The sequence below is a fragment of the Pristiophorus japonicus genome, chromosome 1, assembly GCF_044704955.1.
Source record: "Pristiophorus japonicus isolate sPriJap1 chromosome 1, sPriJap1.hap1, whole genome shotgun sequence".
In the NCBI taxonomy this organism is placed as follows: Eukaryota; Metazoa; Chordata; class Chondrichthyes; family Pristiophoridae; genus Pristiophorus; species Pristiophorus japonicus.
Genome location: NC_091977.1, coordinates 340022091 through 340047696, shown reverse-complemented (window position 1 = coordinate 340047696; position 25606 = coordinate 340022091). Strand labels below are relative to the sequence as shown.

Sequence of the window (25606 nt, the reverse complement as noted above, 5' to 3'; positions counted from 1 at the left end):
CAAATCAATGTAAAATTTCAAATACAACAGCCTTTTGTAAATTGAGGTGCAATAATGAGAAATAAAATGTCAAACAATGCAGAAAACATCAGCTCTGTACCAACACGAGACGGCACCGACATTTGGTGGTAGTACACTGAATGAGCATTTGAGGAGAGATCAGTATCCCTGCTGTAAAAAAATTATCAAAAGTTAAAAATGACCAGCAATGTTAACATCCTTTTGGTCATGTCTGTGAGATGATTTTGTTTAACAGTGAGCATGTATCACCTCATCGGCAGGACTGGTTCAGAGGTGCAGCGGCACAAGTCTTGCAGTTCATCAGTCGCACTAACTCCTACCAGCAAATTTCCCTTCGATCCAAACATAGATATTCAACAACACCCCCTTTTTCAAGGATGAGAAAGAAAATATTGATATGAATAGGTCTATTGTGTTTTGATGTTTTTTTTTTAAGGGGCATCAATAGTACACCTCATTAGAATGCCAAGGACAAGATAATTACCAAAAGATGTAAACTGTTGTAAAAAGAAATGGGAAATTAAACATACTATCTTGGCAAAGGAATACATCAGGTTAGTGTTTGAAAAAGTTGAGAAAGCCTGGCCTTTGTGAGGGGCTCATCCAACACAGATGCTGAAGTTGGTAGAAAGTAGCAAAAAGAGATCTAACAATTATCCAAGTATATAATTATTAGCAAATGCAGAATGATGTGTCTGCATTCAATCTGCAGGATCAAAGAGCTGCATGTGATTAATGAAAGCTGGTACATGGTGAAATTCTGATCATCTCCTACCCCCATCCCCCCACCCCCCCTGTACAAGTCTGGCCCCAAGCTAGTGCCTTCGCCTTTTTTTGGAGCACTTCTTTTTTTTCTTGCAGCGTAATTCATCGAAATTTTCTTGGCAGTCTTCCAAGCCTTCTTCAAAATCAGCTGTGTTCTGGTTAACTTCAACTCCTTGCAAAATATTATTGAAAGCACATGAGAAGTTTAACGCAACCAACATATCAGTTCTGATGCACATTGTTAAACGTGCCTACTGGACAAAGAGACACTGACTGGAAACACTGGGCAAAGAGACATTGACTGGAAACACTGGGCAAAGAGACATTGACTGGAAACACTGGGCAAAGAGACATTGACTGGAAACACTGGGCAAAGAGACATTGACTGGAAACACTGGGCAAAGAGACATTGACTGGAAACACTGGGCAAAGAGACACTGACTGGAAACACTGGGCAAAGAGACACTGACTGGAAACACTGGGCAAAGAGACACTGACTGGAAACACTGGGCAAAGAGACACTGACTGGAAACACAGGGCAAAGAGAGACAGCGACTGAAAACACTGGGCAAAGAGACACTGACTGGAAACACTGGGCAAAGAGACACTGACTGGAAACACTGGGCAAAGAGACACTGACTGGAAACACAGGGCAAAGAGAGACAGCGACTGAAAACACTGGGCAAAGAGACATTGACTGGAAACACTGGGCAAAGAGACACTGACTGGAAACACTGGGCAAAGAGACACTGACTGGAAACACTGGGCAAAGAGACACTGACTGGAAACACTGGGCAAAGAGAGACAGCGACTGAAAACACTGGGCAAAGGCACCGTAATGGCAATTTTTCTGAAGGCAACTGACCTTCCAGGTAGTTTAAAATTCTCATTGAAATGACAAAGAACATATCGGTCTGCGACAATTCGGCTGTAATCAGAGATGGGTGATCATGATACAACTCTCAATTAAATGATGATTTCCATGAACATGCAGGGTATTATCCAGGTGACATTGCAATGCTGTTTGAAATACTGTCACCGAGTAAAAGAGCAGCAGTAGTGCAATATTTTTCAGTACAGGATTCTACTGATTGTCAAGTAGTCTGTCTGGATTGGGATCTAGTTGAGCCAAATAATTGTGGACATTACACATGTATCTTTACCCAGTGTTTCCTGTTGCTGTGACTGAGGCTACTTTTCGAAAGTAAGAATCTGTCCTTTAAGACATCCCAAAGTCTATCACAGCCAATAAATTACACTTGAAATGAAATTACTAATGCTATTTAGGCAAAGGTGACAGCTAGTTAGCACACAGCACAGTCCGACAAACAGCATTGAGATCAATTATAATTATTTCATCAAAAACTGGACTTTATCAATATTGGTTTCCATTAAGTACTAACTAGAGATTTTTAATAATAAAACAACTTGTATTAATATATTGCCTTTACGTAGTGAAACATCCCAAGGCGCTTCACAGGAGTATTATGCAATAAAAATTTGACACCGAGCCATACAAGTAGAAATTAGCGCAGGTGACCAAAAGAGGTCTGTTTTAAGGAGTGTCTTGAAGGAGCAAATAGAGGCGGAGAGGTTTAGGCAGGGAATTGCAGAGCTTGGGCCTAGGCAACAGAAGGCACGGCCACCAAAGGTTGAGCGAGTATAATCAGTGATGCTCAGGAGGGCAGAATTGGAGGAGCACAGATATCTCGGTTGGGGGGGGGGGGGGGGGTTGTGGGGCTAGAGGAGATTACAGAGATAGGGAGGGGTGAGGCCATGGAGGGATTTGAAAATAAAAATGCGAATTCTGAAATCGAGACATTGCTTAACCGGGAGCCAATGTAGGTCAGCGAGCACAGGGTTGATGGGTGAGCAGGACTTGGTGAGAGTTCGGACACAGGCAGCCAAGTTTTGCATCACCTCTAGCTTACATAGGGTAGAATGTGGGAGGCCAGCCAGGAGTGCGTTGGAATAGTCAAGTTTAGAGGTAGCAAAGGCATGGATGATGGCTTCAGCAGCGGATGAACTGAGGCAAGGGCGGAGACGGGCGATGTTACAGAGGTGGAAATCGGTGGTCTGAGTTATGCTGCAGATATGTGGTTGAAAGCTCATTTCAGGGTCAAATATGACACCAAGGTTGCGAACAGTCTGGTTCAGCTACAGATAGGAGTTGGGGAGAGGGATGGAGTCAGTGTCTAGGGAACGGAGTTTGTGGCAGGGACCGAAAACAATGGCTTCGATCTAGCCAATATTCAATTAGAGAAAATTTCTGCTCATCCGGAACTGGATGTCGGACAAGCAGTCTGCCAATTTAGAGACTGCGAAGGGGTCAAGAGAAGTGGTGGTGAGGTAGAGCTGGGTTTCATCAGCGTACATGTGGATACTGACATCAGGATGATGTCGCCAAGGGGCAACATGTAGATGAGAAATAGGAGCCGGCCAAGGATAGATCCTTGGGGGACACCAGAGGTAACGATGTGAGGGCAGGAAGAGAAACCATTGCAAGTGATTCTCTGGCTACGATTAGATAGATAGTAATGGAACCAGGCGAGTGCAGTCCCACCCAGCTGGACACAGTTGAAGAAGGATAGAGTGGTCAACCGTGTCAAAGGCTGCAGACAAGTCAAGAAAGACAAGGAGGGGTAGTTTGCCTTTGTCACAGTCACAAAGGATGTAATTTGTGATTTTGATGAGAACTGTTTCAGTACTGTGGCAGGCACGGAAACCGGATTGGAGTGATTCAAACACGGAATTGTGGGAAAGATGGGCACGGATTTCTAAGTCGACAACACGATGAAGAACTTTGGAGAGGAACGGGAGTTGGAGATGGGGTGCTAGTTTGCAAGGATAGGGGTATCGAGGGTTGTTTTTTTGAGGAGAGGGGTGATGACGACAGATTTGAGGGAAGAGGGGGACTGCACATGAGGAGAGTGAACCGTTAACAATGTCAGCTAACGTGGGAGCCAGAATAATAATGGTGAAGAAAGAGTTAATTAGACTGACTCGAAGTCTGCGAAAGAGAATACTGTTAATAATTGTGCTTTCTGTTGGTGTAATGTTAGCTTTTAGCCTTTGTTTGTTAAGCAGGGAAGTATGATTCAGTTTTGAAGTACTGACCATGTGAACGGAGACTGATCCTACAGCACTGGTAGGTTTCACTATGAAGTTATCACCTGCTTAATAAGGAAACTTACAGATGTGCCACTGAATATCGGCTCCGAGGTTTCAAGGAGATTGTACAACTGATCATGGGTGCAACAACATCTGGGTAACTATTTTACCTTTCTAATTGGGGTTGCTGTAGAAGGAAGGAATTAGCTGGTGCCAAACATTACAGAATCAAAGACATACTTATAATTAAAGGTTTCACTTGATGGAATAGCAATTATATGCAACAAAAGCAAAACTATAGATAAAATAAGTAAGGGAATTATACTGATCTCGTTAGCCCAATAGAAAAAGAGATTATTAGTAAAAAAACCAGCTCATCAACTGAAGTTACTGGTAAGGCCAATTGGATTCTTGTATGAAGTTGTATATTTACTTTTAGTATAATCATGTAATGCAGAAATGTGTAGATTGTCATGTAGACAAGACAAGGTGAGAGAAATGTAGAAAAAGTAGCAGAGAGGAATTTGGATCTAAAAGGGTTTAATCAGCTAAAATACTGCGACCAGAACTGTAACATGTTTATGTCTACGACAGTCAGGTGTGGTTGTAAGTACAGGTACAATGTCCCAAATCCAGAATTCCGAAAACCGGACATTTTTGAGGCGGCCATGATGGTGACATTGGGTAGCGAGGGACAAGGAAACCAGTAAAAAGTGAGGTGCCGGGGGACCGTGGGAATCGTCGAGCGGAGTGAATCGGTGAGAATCAACGAGCGGCGGAGGATCGGCAGGCGGTGAGGTCCGAAATCCGGCACGGATTCGGTTCCAAGGTTCCCAGATTTCAGATGCTGTACCTGAACTATCTTTTAAGTGTGTGTTTAAAAATAACATGGCATGTGCTATATGCATAAAAATCTATGAATGCTTAATCTCACTGTTTCAAGATCCTTACTGTTTTTGAGGAATATATAGTACATCTAATCATAATAAAAACTCTCCTCCATGATAATCATTTTAAACGAAACATCTTTTACAATGGCCATTGTATAGCAATGGGCCCTAACACACTAACGTGCTCAGTTACAGTATTACTTATTGTGTCATTTACTATTGCTAATTATTTAAACATACCGTCATTACTCAGGTAGAGGGATCGCTTCTGCCACGTTTCAGCTTCATCTACAATTTCCTTAAGAGCATCAATTTCCTGTGACAATATCTCCTCACCTACGGGATGTATAAAGACAAACAGATTAGTTATATAGATATCCCATACATCTAATACTAAATTTATAGACTTCTGGCTGAACTAAAAGACCCAATTAAAGGAGATTTTTAATGCTATTTCCCCCTCACTGGTATGCACCTATAACATCCCGAATCCGGAACTCCGAAAAACGGAATTGTCCGAAAACCGGATATTTCGGCGCGGTGCGGAGGATTGGCGAGGTCCGAAATCCAGCACGGATTCGGTCTGCGGCAGGGTCCGAAATCCAGCACGGATTCGGTCTGCGGCAGGGTCCGAAATCCAGCACGGTTTCGGTCCTGAGGATTTCGGATTTCAGACGTTGTACTGTACCAGCTAAGAGGAAGGGGTTGAAAGCTGCTTCCACATCTGCCCAGTACTACACTAAAGCTGACTACTCAGTTGGTAACAGTATCCCAGGGCAATAGGCTCTTTCTCTGTAGGGAGGTACCTAATCTTTACTTCCCCATTATGGTACAAATGAAATGGAGGACTCAAAACACTACTCTGTGGTGCAATATGTGGCAGCTCTTAACTAACCACGTGTCACTATTATGGGGAAGTGTAGAATCTTTCCTGCGCTGACCGACTCCAAACTGGATTCACAATTGGGCTGACCTTTAAACTAATCCACAACAATTCCAAGCTGAACTTGGTTATATAAGGCTGTGGTGAGACTTCATTTGGAGAACTGTGTACCCTTTTGCCACGCTCCCCACCACCCCCCGTCCCACACCTCAAGAAACTCACTATGGCTCTGGAGATGTTAGAGGCGACTAAGATTATCCTTGGCCTGTGTGCATTGAACGATGACAAACTTTGTGTTTTGGAGGGGATCCGATTCAGATGTTTAAAATGATTAAGGGCATCAATAATGTACAACTTGCTAGATTATTTGAGATGATAGGCCTGGTGGAAGTAGAGGCCATCCATTTAAATTAATAAAGCAGGGAATGAGGCTGGATATGCAGAAGTTTTACTTTTCCTGAGGTTGATGGACCAGTGGATTCCAGATGTGGTTCTGAAGACTGACTCCTTACAGTCCTTCCAGATGTTAAATGGATTTTTGGAAAAATGCATGGTCAGGGCAGCAGAAAAGTGGAATTCTGGTAATAACCAATAGGCTGGTCTGATCAGCTTTGAGGGGTCAGAGAGGAAGTTTTGTCAGAGAATTCCTGAAATGGCGACGAGTCTCTTTTTGTCCCTTTTCCCCAGCTGGGAAGGGGAGGAAAAGGGTGGGAATGAGTCCAGCAAAAAATGGGCAAGCCCAAATGGGCCTTATGGCTTTTCCTCATCCTACGTACACATTAACTTATGGCAATGAGACCATTAAAATGTAGACTCTTCACTTTCATTGAATGAACTGGTATTTTAATTGCTTAGGCCTTATTATTGTAAAGAAATTCACTTTAAATATTATTGTAAAGAAATTCACTTTAAATATTAAATTATTACAGCTAAACGGTCGGTGAGCAAGTATTTTTTGTTTAATATTTTAGCTCTTTAATATTTACTAACTACCCCCCCCCCTCCCCATGTACCCTCCCCCCTGCCATGTTCCTTTAGATGTGTCAACCTCTCTCCTCCCTTTCTCCCAAAAATGGCAACATGATCCCCAATAATGCTGACAGCCAACTCACTGCTTAGCCCTTTCCAGCCATCAAAAGACACACAAAAATACACCATGCCCACTGATCATCCCACCCTCAGGAGAAGCATTTGGTCTCCTCTGGGTGCCTCCTATCAAGAGAATTGAAAAAAACACAATAAGGGAAATTGCAGCCAGTGAGTGATCCACACATTGGAATACCAATGATCTATGCCACCGCTTGAAGGCAACAATTATATAACTGTGCATGTTATTAATGATTAAGGTGAGTGATTTCTCATGCTATGACACCCTGCAACAAAATACAATGACTGGTATCAGTAAGAGTGTCAAGATTGTCATAAAAACCCAAGTGGTTCACTAATGTCCTCGAGAAGAAAACCTGCAGTCCTTACCCAGTATGGTCTATATGTGACTCAGTCCTACACCCAACATGGTTGACACTCAACTGCCTTCTAAAGTAGCCTAGCAAGCCACGCAGTTGTACAAGGCAACTACGGTTGGGCAATACATGTCGGCCTTGCCAGAGAATGAATAAAGAATTTGAGAGCTAGCACAGGAGTGATGGGCTGAATTATTGCTTCAGCACTGTAAAATACTGAGTCACAAATAAATTAGATTCAGCGCTGAAGGTACCTCCAGTTATTTGAGCTTGATGGCAGCATTGTCCCAATTTAATTTATTTATTAAGCCAAGAAGCTTGTTGAATCTCTTTCCACACTGACTTGGAAGTTCTCTTATTTTTTGAAAACTAACACTTATTATTAAAGTTATAATCATTTTTAAAGAAATTCATTCATTGGAATATTTTAAATGCCAGCCTATGAAAACTAATCAGTGTTTCTGATCAACCAGACGTGGGTTAGAACAGCCCAGTTAATCGGTCATGCGCAAATGGAGACTGAAGTACATAGTTTCAAAAAGCCAGAGTCTTTCCCTTTGACCTTCCCAGATTCATTATCACAATTTATTGGACTAATATTTGAAGACACTGACTGAACATAACGTTTTAATTTGCTTTAACTTGCACCATACTTGTCGGAACCTTCTGCCTATTTCCACGGGCAACTGGCTGCATGATTTTCTCTGCAAATACCTTGGCTATCAAAACATGGGTTTGCCCCATCATTGGTGGCAGAACATTCAGCTACTCTGCGCTCTGCAGTTTAATTTCTAAACCCCTTTCTCATAACTTCCTCTCTCTCCCCACCCCACCCCCCCCAACCCTGCTCCCTGCTTACCTGCTCCCCACCACCCCCCATCTCTGCCCAAAATACTCTGCCCAAATGGCCTTCGGTATTTTGCTGTGCAATTCCTCTCCCTGTTGGGGTGCTGTCCTGCTGCATTAATGATATTATGGATCTAGTTTTTGGGGAATGAAGTGGGGCTATGGAACATGTTTCAGTGAGAAAGCATTTGGAGAACAGTGATCATAATATTATTAGATGTAAAGTAGTTATGGAATTGGACAATGAACAATCAAATATGAAAATATTCAACCAAGAGTTGAGACTGGTGAAAGAGGTAGACACATGGCAGATGAAATTTAATCGTAGAATGATACAGGGCAGAAGGTGGTCATTCAGCCTATCGTGCCTGTGCCAGCTCGCTGAAAGATTTACCAATTAGTCCCACTCCACTGCCCTTTCCCCATTGCCTTACAAACTTTTCTTTTATAAATATAGATCCAGTTCCCTTTTGAAAGTTACTATTGAATCTGCTTCCACCACCTCATCTCCCCCGGCTTTATTGGCAATGATCTTAAATCTGTGTCCTTTGGTCACCAATCCTCCCGACAGCGGAAGAAGTTGCTGCCTACCGACTCCATCAAAACCCCTCAATTTTGAATACTTCTATTAAATCTCCCCTTAATCTTCTTTGCTCTGAGGAGAACAATCCCAACTTCTCTCGTCAAATAAGGAGAAACTGTTTTCATTTGCAGGAGGGCCGGTGACCAGAGAATACCAGTTTAAGGTAATTGGCAAAAGGACCGGAGGGGAGAAGAGGATAATTATTTTGATGTTGCGAGTTATGATGATCTGGATTGCACTGCCTGAAAGGGTGATGGAAGCAGATTCAATAATAACTTTCAAAAAAGTGAATTGGATATATACTTGAAAAGAAAAAAATTGCAGGGCTATGGAGAAAGAGCAGGACTAATTGAATAGCTTTTTCAAAGAGCCAACACAAACATGATGGGTCAACTGGCATCCCTCTGCACTGTAAGATTCTATGATTAAGCAGTCAACAATAAATTAGGAAACTACAAATCAAAGTGCATTCTCAAGAAAAAAAATCTAGAGGTAGGAAAAGTTATTTTTCCTTGAAAGCATATTGTCCAGTTCAAGGGGAACAATGAGGAAAAAGATAGCCAATTCTAAAGAGAAATACACTACCTTTTACCCAGGTCTTTTGGTTATAGATATGGTCTATTGAATGTACAATTGCATCAATACTGCTCTTCAGTTTTCCACACCTCACTTTCGATAGTTCTTTAGGTGTCAAGTGATCTGTCGCCAATTCCTCAAGACAGTGTAGCACACTCCTGCCTCTATCCATGACAGGCTCCACAGATCCTCTGAAGTAAGCCAAGTAAGCACTGTAAGCAGCTTCTTTCTTTTTGTGCTCTTCAAGGCGGACATGGGTTTCAAAACATTCGCGCAAGCACAAAGTTTCACTTTCTTCTTCATCTTCATTCTCTTCCCAGTTTTCTGAGATCTGGGTAGTAGCTTCCTCACATTTCTGCTCTCGACGAAGGTCGGCATACCTTTTAGGGCCTCTAGCAAATTTTGCTCCACAAATATCGCACTGTGTCTTGTCTACTTGGGCCTCTCTGAAGCTGCTGGGCACCTCTTCCCTTAGTTGGGCAGTATCTGAAACTGCTTGTGTCGAGAGCGTTAGCAAGTATTTGCAGACACTAATTACGTGCAGTAAACACTGCCATTTCCTTCTCACGATGGCTTTCTGCAATTTAGAAGCCATGTCCTGGAGACGATCGTCTTTTTCTTCAAGATACTGAGCAACGTCAGGAGGACCGTGGTCTTCCTCTGGGATGAGTACAATCTCATCGATTTTTGTTGGATACTCATCAGAAAATCTTTCAGTATGAATGTTCCGAAAATAAATACCCCGCACTGAGCCAGGGCCAGAGTGGTGATCCCATTTCCAGACGCAGTCATGCAAATACTCATCATCTCTCTTACTCAGTAACTCCTGAAGGGTGGTGACCACATCTATAACACGCTGTGCTCTATTAACTTTTCCAACAAGATCTACGAGTCTTGCTGGAACCTTTGACTCATGGTCTTGGGTAATTTTTCTCAACTTTTTCTCCACCTCCTTGAAGCTGTATCTGATCACCTTCTCTGTCCAAGGTTCCAGAACGTGTCTTGCATTTATCAACATCACCAGGCACAGAACCACTGTCCTCTCTGCCTCTCCTGATGAAGTGTAATCTGGATCACTGAAGGCATCCAGAAGAACATTGAAGTTTTCGTTCTGCTCACCACACAAGACGCTGACCAAGTAGGACAAATGTTGCTTCATTTTATCAATCGTCCTGGGAAAATCTTTTGGTTTGTATTCATTTATGATGCTAAAGGTATCTTTGGCCTTATTGTGTCTGATTTGTCCTTTGAACATGAAGTTCCAGTAATGAAGAAGAGCTATAAAGCTCCTTGGGAGACAGACATTTAGGTTCGTTGTGAGACGCATAAGGATAGAACAACATAAAACAAACTGGAATTCAAGCACTGTGACAGTGTTAGCTATACTTGGGATGAGGGGATTAACACATCTCTTAACTAGTACATTCATGAACCGGAAGAAGTTGTGAATGCACTGCTCTGGGTCTGAGTATTCATAGAAATCCTTCATAGACAAAAGTAGCAGCCTGAAAATACATAAATGTAGTGTGTCAGTAGGCACCATCCCAAGCTTGCCTTTTAGGGCTCTTTGTTTCCTCCTTTTGTCTTGAACGTCCGTACCCTTGCCACATCTCCTTCGTTCAGAGTCGTAGGCTTGTTCTTCTTTTGAGAGCAGGTCTTCCATCTTCTTGAAGTAGTCACAAGTTAGAAGGTAAACCTGTTGGGCCTGTAGCCACAGATCTGTTGATTCTCTTCGTTTCTGAACTGTAGCACATTCGAAACTAGAAGATATGTACTCCCTCAGAACAGACCTGAAACTGTGATATTTAATCTTCCTCACTAATCCCAAAACATCCCAGCAAGCACTAGGGTTCGTGGATATAACACTCAGATGAAAATGTTTTGGGTAAAAAGCATTCAGTAGAGAGGTGCATAAAGCATATGGGTATCCAGTGAGAATATCTCCAATTTTCTCAACTTCTGGAAAGGTCTCTTTAGGATAGAACTGTTTGGCTTCCAGCAACAATCCATTCAAAACGGTCAGATACAGCTTGGCTTCAAGTGAATACTTTGCTTCATACCTTTTCAACGACCTATGATGATCTTGACAGGAAGAAGACTTACAAGGCAAGCCACATATAAACTTTGGACAAACATCTGGAACATTCTGTCCCGCTGACTTAATTTTTTCAGCAAAGTCACAGAGGCGAAGCAGTAAGTGCCTCTGTAGCAAGATCCTAACTTCTTTTACTTCACATCTGTAAAAGCTGCCTTGCTTCTCATTTAGATCTGGGTCAAAATCCAGCTGCAAAAACCTCACTCCTTCGTAAAGTGGAATTCTACTGTACTTAACATCCACTGGTAAAATTCCAAAAAATGCATAGCAAGCTTTGACCATCTCTTTCTCAGCATTGTTCTGGCGATTTTCAAGAGCTTTCACCAACTGCACCAACATCTCCAGACAAGTCAATGACTGATCAAAATCTGATGAAGCCTTAGGGTCTTGTTGTAGTAAATAAAAGAGGCTCTCCACAGCTCCAGCACTGTTATTTTCACTAACAAACATGTCAAAAGCGCCTACGATCAGATTAGTCTCTTTATTTAAGAGGCCTTTCAGTAGCATGGCTTCTGCTATATCAGAGGACTGCTGTTTTCTGACATTGAAGAGACTGGTCGCTTCATCTAGCATTTCTTGGATACTTTTTCTGTCTAAGGCACTTATCTCTTCTCCTTTTCTTTCTTTGAGTAGTCCCACTCGGGCTGCAGCAACAAGACATTCAGCTTGAAATTCCTTCTTATTTGAAAGCCTTGCTGCATCTTGGAGTTTTCCATGCTCCCGCATCAAAATGGCAGCTTCCTCCTCCCGCCTCTGGCTTTTCAAGAGCTCAGCTGCTTGAGGCAAACACTTGTTTGACTTCAGGAAAACTAGCTGGTCTTCAGGGTCAAGGTAAGACAGGGGGTCCATCATTTCAGTGAGTTTGTTCTCCCTCAGATACTTGGCAGCAGCCTCTAAACGGAACTGATCCACAGAATATGGAAGCTTTGTGAAAGGCTGATTCTTTTTACAAAGTATGTCTTCAAATCTGGAATTGAAAAACAGAAAGACTTGTATGTTAACATGTATGTGCAGTGTGGGGATTTATCTGTGTGTAAAGCAGAAGTATGAATGCACATTTTTTTAAAAACTGATCGATCGGAAAACATTTAGGGCTGGATTTTTAGCTTTGCTCATTTTGGGGTGGTAAAGTTTGCGCCTGGAACAGTTTGCACCTCAGTCAGCAATATTCGGCAGCTGGGCTCTGAGTGTGGGGCAGAGCGCTAAGCAAGGCGTTGCACACCTCTCCAGCTGTTCGGCCAGCTGAGCAAGCGAAAATCCCAAGCTAATCAGCCGGGCTCGGAGCGCTCCGAGAGGGGCCTGGGGAGAAAAAAAAAAACCACCAAAAACATTCCCAATAAATAACCCACGCCACCACAACATAAATCACAACAAAAACAAAATAAAAAACAATCACACTTACCTGGTTGGCATTATCTCACTGCAGCCGCTACAGGTCGGAATGTCTGCTTTCGCAGGCGGTCTCAGCATGTTGCTCCACGGAGTGCTATGGGTCGGGCGGGAGCCAAAAATCGAGCCGGTGTCGCAACCAGGGGCGTTTTATACCGGCTCGCCTCTTTCGGGCAGCAATCCGCGCCACGCCGAAACCAGCACCAAAAACCCCAGCTGGGTGTGGGAAGCTGGCTGCCCGGCCGAAAGAGCTTACCGCCGACAATGCCGCCCCTCCGGCGCAAAAACAGAGGCAGCAACAAACCAAAAATCCAGCCCAAAGCATCTATTGTTACTAGAAAAGAGGATGCTGCCAATGTGACAGTAAAGGGGGAGGTGGTAGAGAAATTGGATACAATAAAAATAGATAAAGAGATACTACAATGGTTGGCAGCGCTCAAGGTAGAAAAGTCACCTGTCTTTTTTTTTTCCATTTATGGGATGTGGACGTCACTGGCAAGGGCAGCATTTACGATGAAGGAACAGTGATATACTTCTACGTCAGGATGGTGTGTAATTTGGAGGGGAACTTGCAGGTGATGATGTTCCCATGAGCCAGATGGGATGCATCCTAGGTTACTGAGGGAAGTAAAGATGGAAATAGCAGAAGCTCTGGCCACAATCTTCCAATCCTCCTTGGATATGGCATTGATGCCAGAAGACTGGTGGGTTGCAAAAGTCACACCCTTGTTCAAAAAAAGGGGAGAGGAATAAACCAGGTAACCACCAACCAGTCGGCATAACATCGCCGGTGGGGAAACTTCTAGAAGCAATAATCTTGGACAAAATTAATTATCACTTGGAAGAACATATACGTTGTCCCAATACATTTTCTTTTAAGGCAAATCGTGTCTGATGAACCTGAATTCAAACCTAACATTGAATTCTGCAATGAAATAACAGAGAGGGTTGATGAGGATTGTATGGATTGTTGTGTATATGGACTTTCAGAAAAAAAGATATGTTAGCAAAATTGTAGCCCGTGGGATTAAAGGGACAGTGGCAGCGTAGACACAAAATTGGCTGAGGGACAGAAGGCAGAGTAGTAATAATTAATAATTTTTTTTTTTACAGACTGGAGGGTGTCCCCCAAGGGTCAACATTAGGATCACTGCTCTTTTTGATATAAATTAATGACCTGGACTTGAGGAGGATAGTAGCAGACTTCAGGAAGGCATAAACTGATGAAACGGGCAGACATATGGCAAATGACATTTAATGCAGAGAAGTGTGAAGTGTTGCATTTTGGAAGGAAAAATGAGAGGAATTATGAACTAAATGGTAAAATTTTAAACGGAGTGCAGGAACAGAGAGACTAGGGGTTTCACAGACAAAAATATTTTGTCTGCTGCTTCGGACAAAAGAGCGGGCTTAAAACCAGCGGGAATTTGACAGAACTGGTTCCCGTTCGACTTCTCAACCTCTAACAACCCAGTAACGCCTCAAAGGCAATGTAAATGTGCCCTCAGCTGTCTGCTTTCCTCTACTGAAGAACAGAGAAACAACTAAAAAGCAATGGTCGATTTTAAGTGCCAGTAATCATGACCCACTGAATGACTGAGTTAATTTTGTGGCATGTGGAGAACTATATAAAAGGAAGAAAGACACGAGTTTAAATAAAAGTTTATGTTGGATGGTAGGAAATAAGGGATAAGAAATTCACCAGCCTGTCGATATTTGTTTTTTAACATCATTTTTGAGAAAAAAATAAGAATAAAAATTTCACCATTTTTTAACGGGATAAATTTGGCCACAAAATATGCCTGATGATAAAAATCGGCGTTGCTGGAGGATTCGTGTTGGAAACCGCCGGCCTCTTTAACTTTACCGCAAGGCCAATATCGTCAAAAATATAGGGGATAAAACACAATTTTTTCCCCCCAAAAATAAAAAAAAAAATCAGAAAACATTAACAATACCCTTACGTAATCAATTGCTGAAAAAGAATTTTTTTAAAACGTGAACTTACCTTTTTGTAGGTCTTCCTACTTACGATGTTTCTGAGGCTGCAACGCTGCTTTTCTCATGCATTGTTTTTTCACTTAGGTACGAGTTTGTCAAACGGCCAAATTTAGGCGGTATGTTTTTTTATGTAGGACGATCCGCTTTTTGGCAATATTTCGAAACCGCCAATCTTAACCTTTGGGAAATTTTGTGAGACTTCATTGAATGACAAAAAAGCACTTTTAACGCAAAAAAATTGCGTTGAAACGTGTGTTAAGCTGGCAAATTTCTAGCCCAAGATTCCTACAGCAGTATCGTTTTTTTAAAAAAACCTCAAGCAAAATGCATAGATTTGATTTAGGGAACAAACATCAGATTGCGGTGTCTAAACATTACCTTTCCACAGCCAGAGCAGCTTCATTGTACAATTCACCACGGCAGAGCATTTTGAGCGCTGATTCAAATTTGTGCAGTTGCTCAAAGCATCTCGCAGATTGTCTGAAACACTGAGCTTTTCTGTACAAGCAAGCTGCGTCTCCCACCTTAGAGATAAAGGGGAAAAATGAAAATGAGCCTGAACATTAAGTTGTGACATTTGATTGTCAATGATTTTTAAAATTAATTCTGGGAATGTGAGCATCGCTAGCAAGGCCAGCATTTATTGTTCATCCCTAGCTGCTATTGAGAAGGTGGCGGTCGGCCTTCTTCGTGAACCGTTGCACTCCATGTGGTGAAGGTACTCCCAGAGTGCTGTTAGGGAGGGAGTTCCAGAATTTTAACCCAGCCACAATGCAGAAACGGCGATATATGTCCAAGTCGGAATGGTGTTCAACTTGGAAGGTAACTTGCAGGTGATGGTGTTCCCATGCAGCTGCTGCCCTTGTCCTTCTAGCTGGTAGGGGTCACGGGTTTGGGAGGTGCTGCGAAGAAGCCTTGGTGAGTTGCTGCAGTGCATTCTGTAGTTAGCACACACTGCAGCCACTGCGCCGGTGGTGGGAGGCGTGGATGTTAAAGGCAGTGGATGTTGCACGTGACATGAGAATGCTAACGATTATCAGGCACGCAAGGAAACAGGAATTCTGTCCCACATCGTGCCAGAGTTTAATCCATTATATGATGAGTGAAGTGGTATTAAAAACAAGGGGTAGTCTGAATACTGTTATAAAAGCCAAGACAACTGATCACATGCCTTTCCTAATTTCTCAAACAATTCTGCACAGAGCTTGTACTCCTTTGCATTCCTCAAACACTTCAGTGAGAGTTTCGGCACTTTGCACTCCAGGTAAGTCTTAGCCAGTTGGAGGTATTCCAGCTGAATTTCCCTGCAGAGAGAAAAAAAATACTTTATCCATATTTACTGTCAAAACACTTTATTTTTTTGCAAAAGAAACCCTTCAGTAATTCATGAGGCCTGTAAAGGAGGCTGCAGTCCAAGTCTTGCACTGTCTCTCAGAGCTCCGTATCACTGGGTACCCACGTACCAAAACACCAAGGCATCGACAGAGCAAATGAGGAAGATTTATCAGCCACATAGTGCTTCTACCTCATTATATGCATCATTGTGTACAAAAATTGTTAGATGTGTCTCAGAGCTTGGCCTTCGAATATGCTTCCAAGTTTCCTTCTTGCACCAGACGTCTGGTATCTCCTCCCACTCTCCCGTCCCCACACTGATAGCCACACCTCACAGTAGCATTCTCAACTCTCTCGCTTGGTAGTGAGAGTTGCAAAGACTGATGTGTGTGAGTGTGGTGGGAGAGGGACAAGGAGTTATGTTGGAAGACTGGAAGGGGAGGGAAAATTAATCACATCAGGATCTCAGAGGATTAAAGAGCAGGTGTGAGGGCTGCTAAGACCCATATGGAAAATAAAAGGCACCAGAACAACTTTGAAAGGCACAGTATTGCACTGTGCCAAACAGCCAGAACCACAGATGCCAGCGAAGGCGTTTAAGAGGAGCGTGCCTATAGATTCCCGATCTGCACTCCTGGCTGGGAAGCACTGTATCGGAAGCACCCATTCGTAAAACTGAACCAACGTAGTATAAAAGCGTTGGCCGTGTCTCAGTTGGTAGCACCCTCGCCTGAGTCAGAAGGTTGCGGGTTCAAGTTCCACTCCAGAGACTTGAGCACAAAAATCTCAGCTGACACTCCAGTGCAGTGCTGAGGGAGTGCTGCACTGTCAGAGTGTGCCATCTTTCGGATGTGACACTAAACCGAGGCCCGTCTGCTCTCTCACGTTGACATAAAAGATCCCGTGACACTATTTTGAAGAAGGGCAGGGGAGTTATCCCTGGTGTCCTGCCAATATTTATCCCTCAATTAACATAAAAAGAGTTTATCTGGTCATTATCACATTGCTGTTTGTGGGAGCTGGTTGCGTGCAAATTGACTGCCGTGTTTCCCATATTATAACAGTAACTATATTGGCTGTAAAGCACTATGGGACGTCAGGTGGTTGTGAAAGGCGCTATATAAGTGCAAGTCTTTCTTTATTTCAAAGGGTTTGCGTGAGCTACTCAATTTTTTATTTCTAGTCTTGCTTTGAACCATATATATTTCACTAAATGAGATTAGTCAGAGCTTCAAAAATACATTAGGCTGCAAGTCAAATCAAACAATAGCTGTACTGTATTGTAAAGATGGACATTAGAAGTGCTAAAAACACTAAGGGGATCTTACCTCTGGCTTTTTTTTTTGACCTGTACATTGAGAACAGCGTCATGAGCTAGCGCCAGTTTTTCTTTTTCCACCTCCCCACCTTTTTGGTAGCACTTGGCAGCAACCTATCAAATTAAAAAGGAATCTTATTTAATGTTTTACAAAGAAAATAGAAACCATGGCCTAGAAATTGGAGGGTTTGGCGCTGGCCATTCAGGCCCATTTTGCTGAAAAAGGAATGGCGGTGGCCTCACTTCCGGTGGGTCCTGCAGCGCCCGCCATTATTGGCAGATCAGCAACGCTGCCTTTGCCTGCGCTCGCTACAAGTATTTTAATTAGGAGTGTGATGCCAATGGGCATGCAACACCATTTTGGAGCTCGCCGCTGCTCTTAGCACCCTCTCCAAAGCACACCCGTGCGTGCAGCCGTTGACAGCATGGAGATGCAGAAGAAAGCAGCAGCGACCTGTAACCCACATAGTCAACAGCTTCTGAGATAACAGTTACTGTGGAGAGCTCAGACTATGTAATTGGAGTGAAAAGTGCTTCCAATGAGATGCATCAAATCCACCCCCCCACCACCCCCGGTCAACCAAACATTATAGTAAATACTTTTAAAATAAATTATACTGTACTACAGTTGTAAGAATCTCAGGGGGGAAAAAATCAAAGCTGCATTTCCTTAAATTTTATACATTGGGTTTTCTACTTTAGGAACTGATAAAATAATATTCAAAGTTTGGAAGTCTGTTTTTAAAAAGGCTTTACACCATAATCTTCTGAAAGGCAGACTGATGAACACTTTAGTGAAATGAAGCCAAATGTAAATGAGATGTACAAACTAGATTTATTGAGGGCAATTAACCACAAACTCGGTCAAGGATCAAACACAAACTTGAGCTTTCTGAATGGGCTCTTGGGCTCTGTTCTTAAGAGTTTGCTTTTGCCTTACTTTTGTGCACTTTCCCTACACAGTAACCTCCCAAACTGTGGACCATAGCTCTGGCTGAAAGGGTGCGCAGCAACCAAGGATTCCTTTGTGTTCTCTGCCAACATCATGTTCTTCAATTAACTAGTGGCAAGTACGGATGTACAAACTGACAAGGAATCCATGGCAATTCTTCCCTTCTTCCGTGACACCCTCCGTCCAAACAGATTTGCCTAAAACTAATGCGTTTGTATTGGGATGGAGAGAAGTACTCACACAATAGTCTGAAGGAATAGGAACAATGAACCCCTCAACTTAGACATAAAATCCTCTGCCAGACTTTGGTAGATTGTTTGCAAGCCATAACCAAGGTTTCACATTTTGACTTCAATGTTTAGCTCTCACCTTCCAACACTGATGTTTTGCAAAGTAGTCACCTCTCTCTGCCCATTCTTGCTTTGTGGAAGTTTTAACAAACATGCTGTCATCAAGCTCTGAAAAAAAACATTTACTTCAAATCAATTTCAACTAACTTTGTCTCAGTAAAACAAAGTGACTTTTCCCTATATAGATAACCACCCAGGAAATATTACACTGTTCCGATCACATGGAGAGAAACAAAAGCATAATGTCTTGTTCATTTCAGTGGTAAACGAAGTGCTTCATCTCCTTTCTGTACTGCAAAAAAGTTACCATTAAGCGCCATAGAATCAGCTTGGCTCAGTTGGTAGGCATCTTGCCCGAGCCAGAAGGGCATGGGTTCAAACCCTACTCCAAGTCCTGACTGCAGCAGGGCTAAAGTCACAAATTTCTTACCATTTTACTCACTGAACGGACCATCCAAAATGGTCAAAACTCCTTACAGTTGTTTAGTTAGTTCACCTATGCTCTGAGAACTGAAGCCAGCATGACTGAATATTTGACCTATAGAATGATTACAGTGCACAGATTTTAAAAAAGGTCTCAGTGATGTACAGAAGGGTGCAAATTAGGCTGGTCTCGCCCTCCCTCCTCCCCCTCTCACCCCAACAAGTAAACTGAAACATTTGCTTGAATCAGCTTCGGTCTTCAGGTGCCAGCAATAACTATTTGCCTGGGTAGGTTCGGATATTGAAAGCAAGAGTAAAGTTACAGTTTCTTTGTTCTTTTTGTTCTCTATCTCTCTACTTTCCTACCTTTGTTTTCATCTGTCTTGACGACTCTGACGAAACCTCTTTTGATGAAGTACATGAAGGCCGGGGCACGTTTCCCTTGGTTTTCATCAAAGATCCACAGGTTCACCCTTGCTCTCGTGAAGGCTGTGTACAACTGTTTCAGTTCACCATTGAGCAGCTAAAGTGCAGAAAGCAATGAGCCTTTGGATGAGATCTGACCACTGACATTCATTTTTGAGCATGTACAGCACAGTAGATCATTAGCCATTGCTTTTACTCAATTGCGACAGTGCTACTTTAAGACTTTAGCAACGTGTTTAATATATAAATAGATAGTGAAGTTTGCAAATCATTTGAAACTGGTTTCTTCCCTATGCGGTGACATTTTTCTGAACGGTTCAAGAGATGCAGGAGGGAAAAATAAAGGAATTTAATTTATATCCACAGATAGTTACATCTTTTAAAACTAATTCGAGAGATTTGCTGCTGGTCTATCGCAAACCACCAATCACTTGTACCTGCAAGGCACACTGGCTGCTGTTGTATGAGGGTGCCAATCCAATAAAGGAACGTGCAAAGGTGCAGAAGTCCGACATACTACAGTTCAATTGTATTGCTCTCTACTTGAAGGTTGCAATCAGCCTATTCGCAGCTCTGCCCTGACCCCCAAAGACTTGCATTTGTGGAATCAACTGTCCTGGTAAATCTCCTATACTCCACAGTCTCCCACTCTTTAACTAGTCCGGCTCCACTTTGTTCTTTATCCAGTCTATTAACTCCTCCCCCCAGAGGCATGCTTTGCCCTGTACTACATTAGTATCTTTCTCCCTCAGGCATGTGTGCCACACATTACATAACTTTCTCTCACCTAGACGGCAAGATGTAGCAAGAACAGGATGCACACAGTGGGCAGAGCATGTTTAAAATGCTTCAGAGACAAAGGTAGTGACAATCCAGGGGGAAAAATAGCAAGTTAAGAAAGAGAAGGCGGAAGACCTGGGACAAGAAGGCAACTGGGATGTGTAGAATTCAAGCTATATCCAAGTATAAGATGGAATTGCTTGCATATAACCACGATTTGTATAAAGTTGTATTAAAATATGTAGAGATATTGGGATAGAAGAACAATAACAGCATTTATATAGAGTCTTTAATGTAGTAAAACATCCCAAGGTACTTCTCAGGAGAGTAATCAGATATCAAGCCAAAGGGGACATGAGGACAGGTGACTAAATGCTTGATCAAAGAGGTAGGTTTTAAGCACCATCTTAAAGAGAGGTGGCAAAGTGAAGAGGTTTGGTGAGGGAATTCCAGAGTTTAAGGCCGAGACAACTGAATGCACAACTGCCAACTGTGGGGTGAAGGAAGTGGGGGATGCACAAGAGGCAAGATATGGAGGAACGCATAACTGCGACTTATATGCAGTGCAGATGAGTGTGCCATGATTCGCACATTTGTTATTGAGAACAATGGTCCCAGGTAGTTATGGTTTGGGACATAAAGATTTAATTACAACAATTAAGCCTGTAAATTACTGCCATCGGCAATAGTTGACAAATATTTAACACATTCATGTCGCATTCTTCTGTCTGCTATTTTTACCAGTGTTAATCTGTTTATTTTATAAGGGTTAACATTCCTGTTACTACAATGTACAGAAGAATGTCAGATTAATGTGTTGAATGCTTTCCCACTAAAATCACCTGCAGTTGCTTGTGGGATCACATTGTTAGAATGAGAAAATTTTAAAAAATATACCAGTGAAGGGACTGCATGTGCTTTTAGTCTTTATGTGGTGGATGGACATTTGGGGGAAGTGTTCTCCATGCACGTGTCTTGATCACTGTAGTGGACTTTCACACCTCCAGCATTAGGTGTTGTGAGATGAGAGTAGAACAATTATTTTTCTGATTTGTCAATGATAGTTAGCATTTATATAATAAAAGTTTTACAAACTTTAAACTGTCCGTAGAGCTTCAATTTGTTGGCAGCGCTTGTGCAGCCATTGGGCGACCTCTTGGGTCGGGTTAAGGGATGTTGGGTTTTCATCTCCGCCCACAGGGGACAATAAAGTCATAGAGAGCATACAGTGTAGATCCACCAGCATGATACAAGGTATGGGAAAATATAGTTACGGGGACAGAATGATGCAAGATACTAGTATTATTTCTGAGGAGCAGAGAAGGCCAAAATACAGTGTAGATCCACCAGGATTTGGCCAGGGCTCAAAAACTACGTTAAGATAGATGTATAACATATTTAGAGTAGTATAACATATTTAGAAAAGATAGAGTGGGGAAAAAGGGGAGATGGAGTAGCTCTACTTATGAGAGATAACATAATATTTATCCAAAAAGATAATAGGGGTAGTCTATAGACCACCTAATGGTGGAGGAAGAAATATGCAAACAAATTAGGGAAATGAGTAACAAACATAGAATAATAATTATGGGGGAATTCAGCTACCCCAAAATTAAATGGCCCAAAAAAAGAGGTAGGGGAATGGAGTTCCTGCAATGTGTACAGGACCCCTTCTGAATCCAGCGTGTAAGAAGCCCAACAAAGAAAGATTCACTACTGGATGTGGTAATGGGAAATAAATCAGAGCAGATACAAATAAAAGTAAGGGAACACCTAGGCAATAGTGACCATAATATAATATGGTTTAGGATAATAATTGAGAAGGGCATAAGTATGACAAAGCTCAGGGTAACAGATTGGTGAAAATCTAATTTTGAAAGGCTGAGAATAGAACTTGGGAAAATAAAATGGACAACAATATTGGCAAACAATGATATAGAACAGCTTTGGAAAACATTTAAAACGGTGTTCAACAGAGCTGAGGAAAAATATATTCCGCAGAAAAACAAGAACAAACTGAACACTAATGAGATACCATGGATGAATAAAGACATTAGGGAAAAAGGGACATACACTAAGTACATGGACAGCCAAGGAGAGCATGACAAGGAAGAATACGAAGTAACTAGGAGATAAGTCAAAAAAAAAATTAGAAAGGCATAGCAGAACTATGAAATAAATTATCGAGCAACAGAAAACAAAATAGTAAAATATTCTACAGGCACATCAATAAAAAACGGTAAGTCGGGATAAGATGGGAATAGGGCCACTAAGGGTTGGCCAGGATAAAAATCACAGGCAGCAATAGTGAAATGGCAGAAATATTATATCATTATTTTGCTTCAGTATTTACCAGGGAGACGGATCAGGTGGCCATGACATCGGAAGATGAGATTAGAAATTATCTAACCGCATTTAAAATAAAAGGGAAAAATATTAAATAAACTAATCAACCACAAAGATGATAAAACCCCTGGGGCTAGAACCTCCACTTTTTTTGTATGCTTAACGCCCACTTAACCGCTGAAATGACATAACGCCCATATATCGCCCATTTTGGCACAAAATGGAAACTGACGGGCTTTTTTTTTGAGGAGACTTATCAGTAAGCGTTATTTTCCCAATGGGCTTAACGCCAGGAAAAAATATTACCGCCTGCCCACTTTTTGGGCGGAATCAGCAGAATGGGGGAAATCAACGCCTATAATATCATCCGCGTTACTTTCCGCACGGAATTAACGCCAAGATTCAATATGAACGACTGGCCACTGTTTTTTGTCTAGTGGCCATGGAGATCGCCCATCATCAATTTCACCACCTCGCACAGATATCGCCCACAATATCGCTCATTCAAAAAACTGCCCACAAAAAGTGGAACTAACTGGAACGAATGTTAGCAGTGTGGCTGGCATTTGTTAAATCCCACCCTTGCATGAGGAGCTGATATCGGAAAGATTTGCCTGAAAGAGTGCTGATGTGTGACTCTGCTGACACACTGCTGTGTGTGCAGCTCAGACATCAATGGTGTCCATCACCTTGGTGCCAGTTAAAAGTTTACGTTGACTGATGTTAAATTGTATTTAACCCTTTCATGGTAAGGAATCGCCAGTGTGTAACGGTCCAGCTATCTAAGACAATGCACAACAAGGTTATGTTCAATAACAAAACTTTAATACCAACATTGGTCTGAAATCCTAAGTATCACAGCCAATAACACCCAACCCCTGCCCACACCCCACTTTTTCCACCATTGACATAAATCACATGCTCAACATGTCCATCAACACAGAATACAAAGGCAAAGCAAAAGCATGGTCCCCAGCCCCCATGCATTGCAAAAAATTGCATACACCCAGATGGAGATATAACACAGCCATCACCTGCCCACATGCACCTCACTTTCCTTCCCCCCCTCTTCCTTCTCCTCACCTCTACCCCTTTCCCCTCCTCGTTCCACGGCGCCTGGCCGAGGAGCTCCTCAGGCAGTACCTCATCGGGGGGGGTGATGAAGGCAGATGCGGTGGCTGTACGGGTACGGGAGCGGGGGGCAACATTCTCTGATGCAGAAGCAGGATCTTGATCCTTGTTCTCATCGTCGTTCGCAGTGGTGATGCGGAACCTAGGGGTGGAGTGCCACGCTCGGGGACCACTGGGAGCCCTCTGCCACCAGTGTTCCTGGCTACCAACTCCAGGGCCTCCTCCATCCCTTCCATGTTATATCTTATTTGTTGGACAAAAACTCGGTGCCAACTATGTTCTTGGTGCTTAGTAGCCTTTTTGCTACTGCTGAATCTCCGTCATGCCTCCCACAACAGCCACACACGCTTTCAATTCCTCTGAACTCCCTCTCTCTCTCCGTCTCCTCTTCTGCACATGTCTTGATGACCCTTGACCTCCTGAATCGTGGGAATCGAGCGTTGCCATGCTGTTGCTAAGGATGGCCACACTTTACGGTAGGTCAAAAAAAATGTACTCTACCGCCCATTTGATATCGCTCGCGGCAACGCCCATTTTCAAAAATGTAAACGAGGTGTTTTGAGAATGGGCGAGAAGCCGGCGATCTGAAAACTCTTTTTTACAGCCGACACTGGAAATAACGCCCATTTTTGGGCGATAAGCACAAAAGTTGAGGTTCTAGCCCCTGGTCTGGGCGCATTGAATCCACGCATTTTAAAGGAATCTAGAAGAGATAGCACTATTGCACATATTTAATAATTCTAGAAAAGGGTATTGTGCCAGTGAATAGGCGGATATCTAACATTATACCTATATTTAAGAAGGGAGTAGAACATGTCCAGGGGACTATAGACCATAGAAACATAGAAAATAGGTGCAGGAGTAGGCCATTCGGCCCTTCGAGCCTGCACCACCATTCAATATGATCATGGCTGATCATGCACTTCAGTACCCCTTTCCTGCTTTCTCTCCATACCCCTTGATCCCTTTAGCCGTAAGGGCCACATCTAACTCCCATTTGAATATATCTAACGAACTGGCCTCAACAACTTTCTGTGGTTAAGAATTCCACATGCTCACAATTCTCTGAGTGAAGAAGCTTCTCCTCATCTCGGTCCTACATGGCTTGCCCTTTTTGTTTCGACTGTGATTCCTGGTTCTGGATTTCCCCAACATCGGGAACATTCTTCCTGCATTTACCTGTCCAATCCCGTCAGAATTTTATATCTTTCTATGAGATCCCCTCTCATTCTTCTAAATTCCACTGAATATAAGCCTAGTCGATTCAGTCTTTCTTCATATGTCAGTCCTGCCATCCCGGGAATCAGTCTGGTGAATCTTCGCTGCACTCCCTCAATAGCAAGAATGTCCTTCCTCAGATTAGGAGACCAAAACTGTACACAATATTCAAGGTGTGGTCTCACCAAGGCCCTGTACAACTGTAGTAAGACCTCCCTGCTTCTATACTCAAATCCTCTCGCTATGAAGGCCAACATGCCATTTGCCTTCTTCGCCACCTGCTGTACCTGTATGTTAACTTTCAATGACTGATGTACCATGACACCCAGGTCTCGTTGCACCTCCCCTTTTACTAATCTGTCACCTTTCAGATAATAATCTGCCGTCCTGTTTTTGCCACCAAAGTGGATAACCTCACATTTATCCACATTATACTGCATCTGCCATGCATTTGCCCACGCACCTAACCTGCTCACACTGTCACCCAGCTTAGTGTCATCTGCAAACTTGGAGATATTACAATCAATTCCTTCGTCTAAATCATTAATGTATATTGTAAATAGCTGGGATCCCAGCACTGAACCTTGTGGTACCCAACTAGTCACCACCAGTTAGCTTATCAGTAGTAGGAAAAATAAAGGAATTCCTACTAAAGGAAAAAATAGAAAATGTTCGAGAAATAAAAAATACTGAATAGTCAACAT

At 42.6% G+C, this 25606-nt stretch overlaps 1 protein-coding gene across 8 annotated transcripts in view; it reads right to left on the bottom strand.

Moving 5' to 3' along the window:
• Window positions 1–820: 820 nt before the first annotated feature.
• Window positions 821–25606, bottom strand: part of LOC139273173 (TPR and ankyrin repeat-containing protein 1-like) — a 129513-nt gene continuing 104727 nt past the window's right edge. For all 8 annotated transcript variants that reach the window (XM_070889711.1, XM_070889719.1, XM_070889728.1 and 5 more), the window contains 8 exons: window positions 19368–19524; window positions 18598–18686; window positions 17287–17390; window positions 15795–15927; window positions 15002–15147; window positions 9148–12200; window positions 5028–5123; window positions 821–958 (listed from right to left, as the gene is read on the bottom strand). In XM_070889711.1, the coding sequence (XP_070745812.1) occupies window positions 837–958; window positions 5028–5123; window positions 9148–12200; window positions 15002–15147; window positions 15795–15927; window positions 17287–17390; window positions 18598–18686; window positions 19368–19524 (3900 nt within the window). In that variant the 3' untranslated portion in view covers window positions 821–836. The remainder of the gene's footprint in view (window positions 959–5027; window positions 5124–9147; window positions 12201–15001; window positions 15148–15794; window positions 15928–17286; window positions 17391–18597; window positions 18687–19367; window positions 19525–25606) is intronic.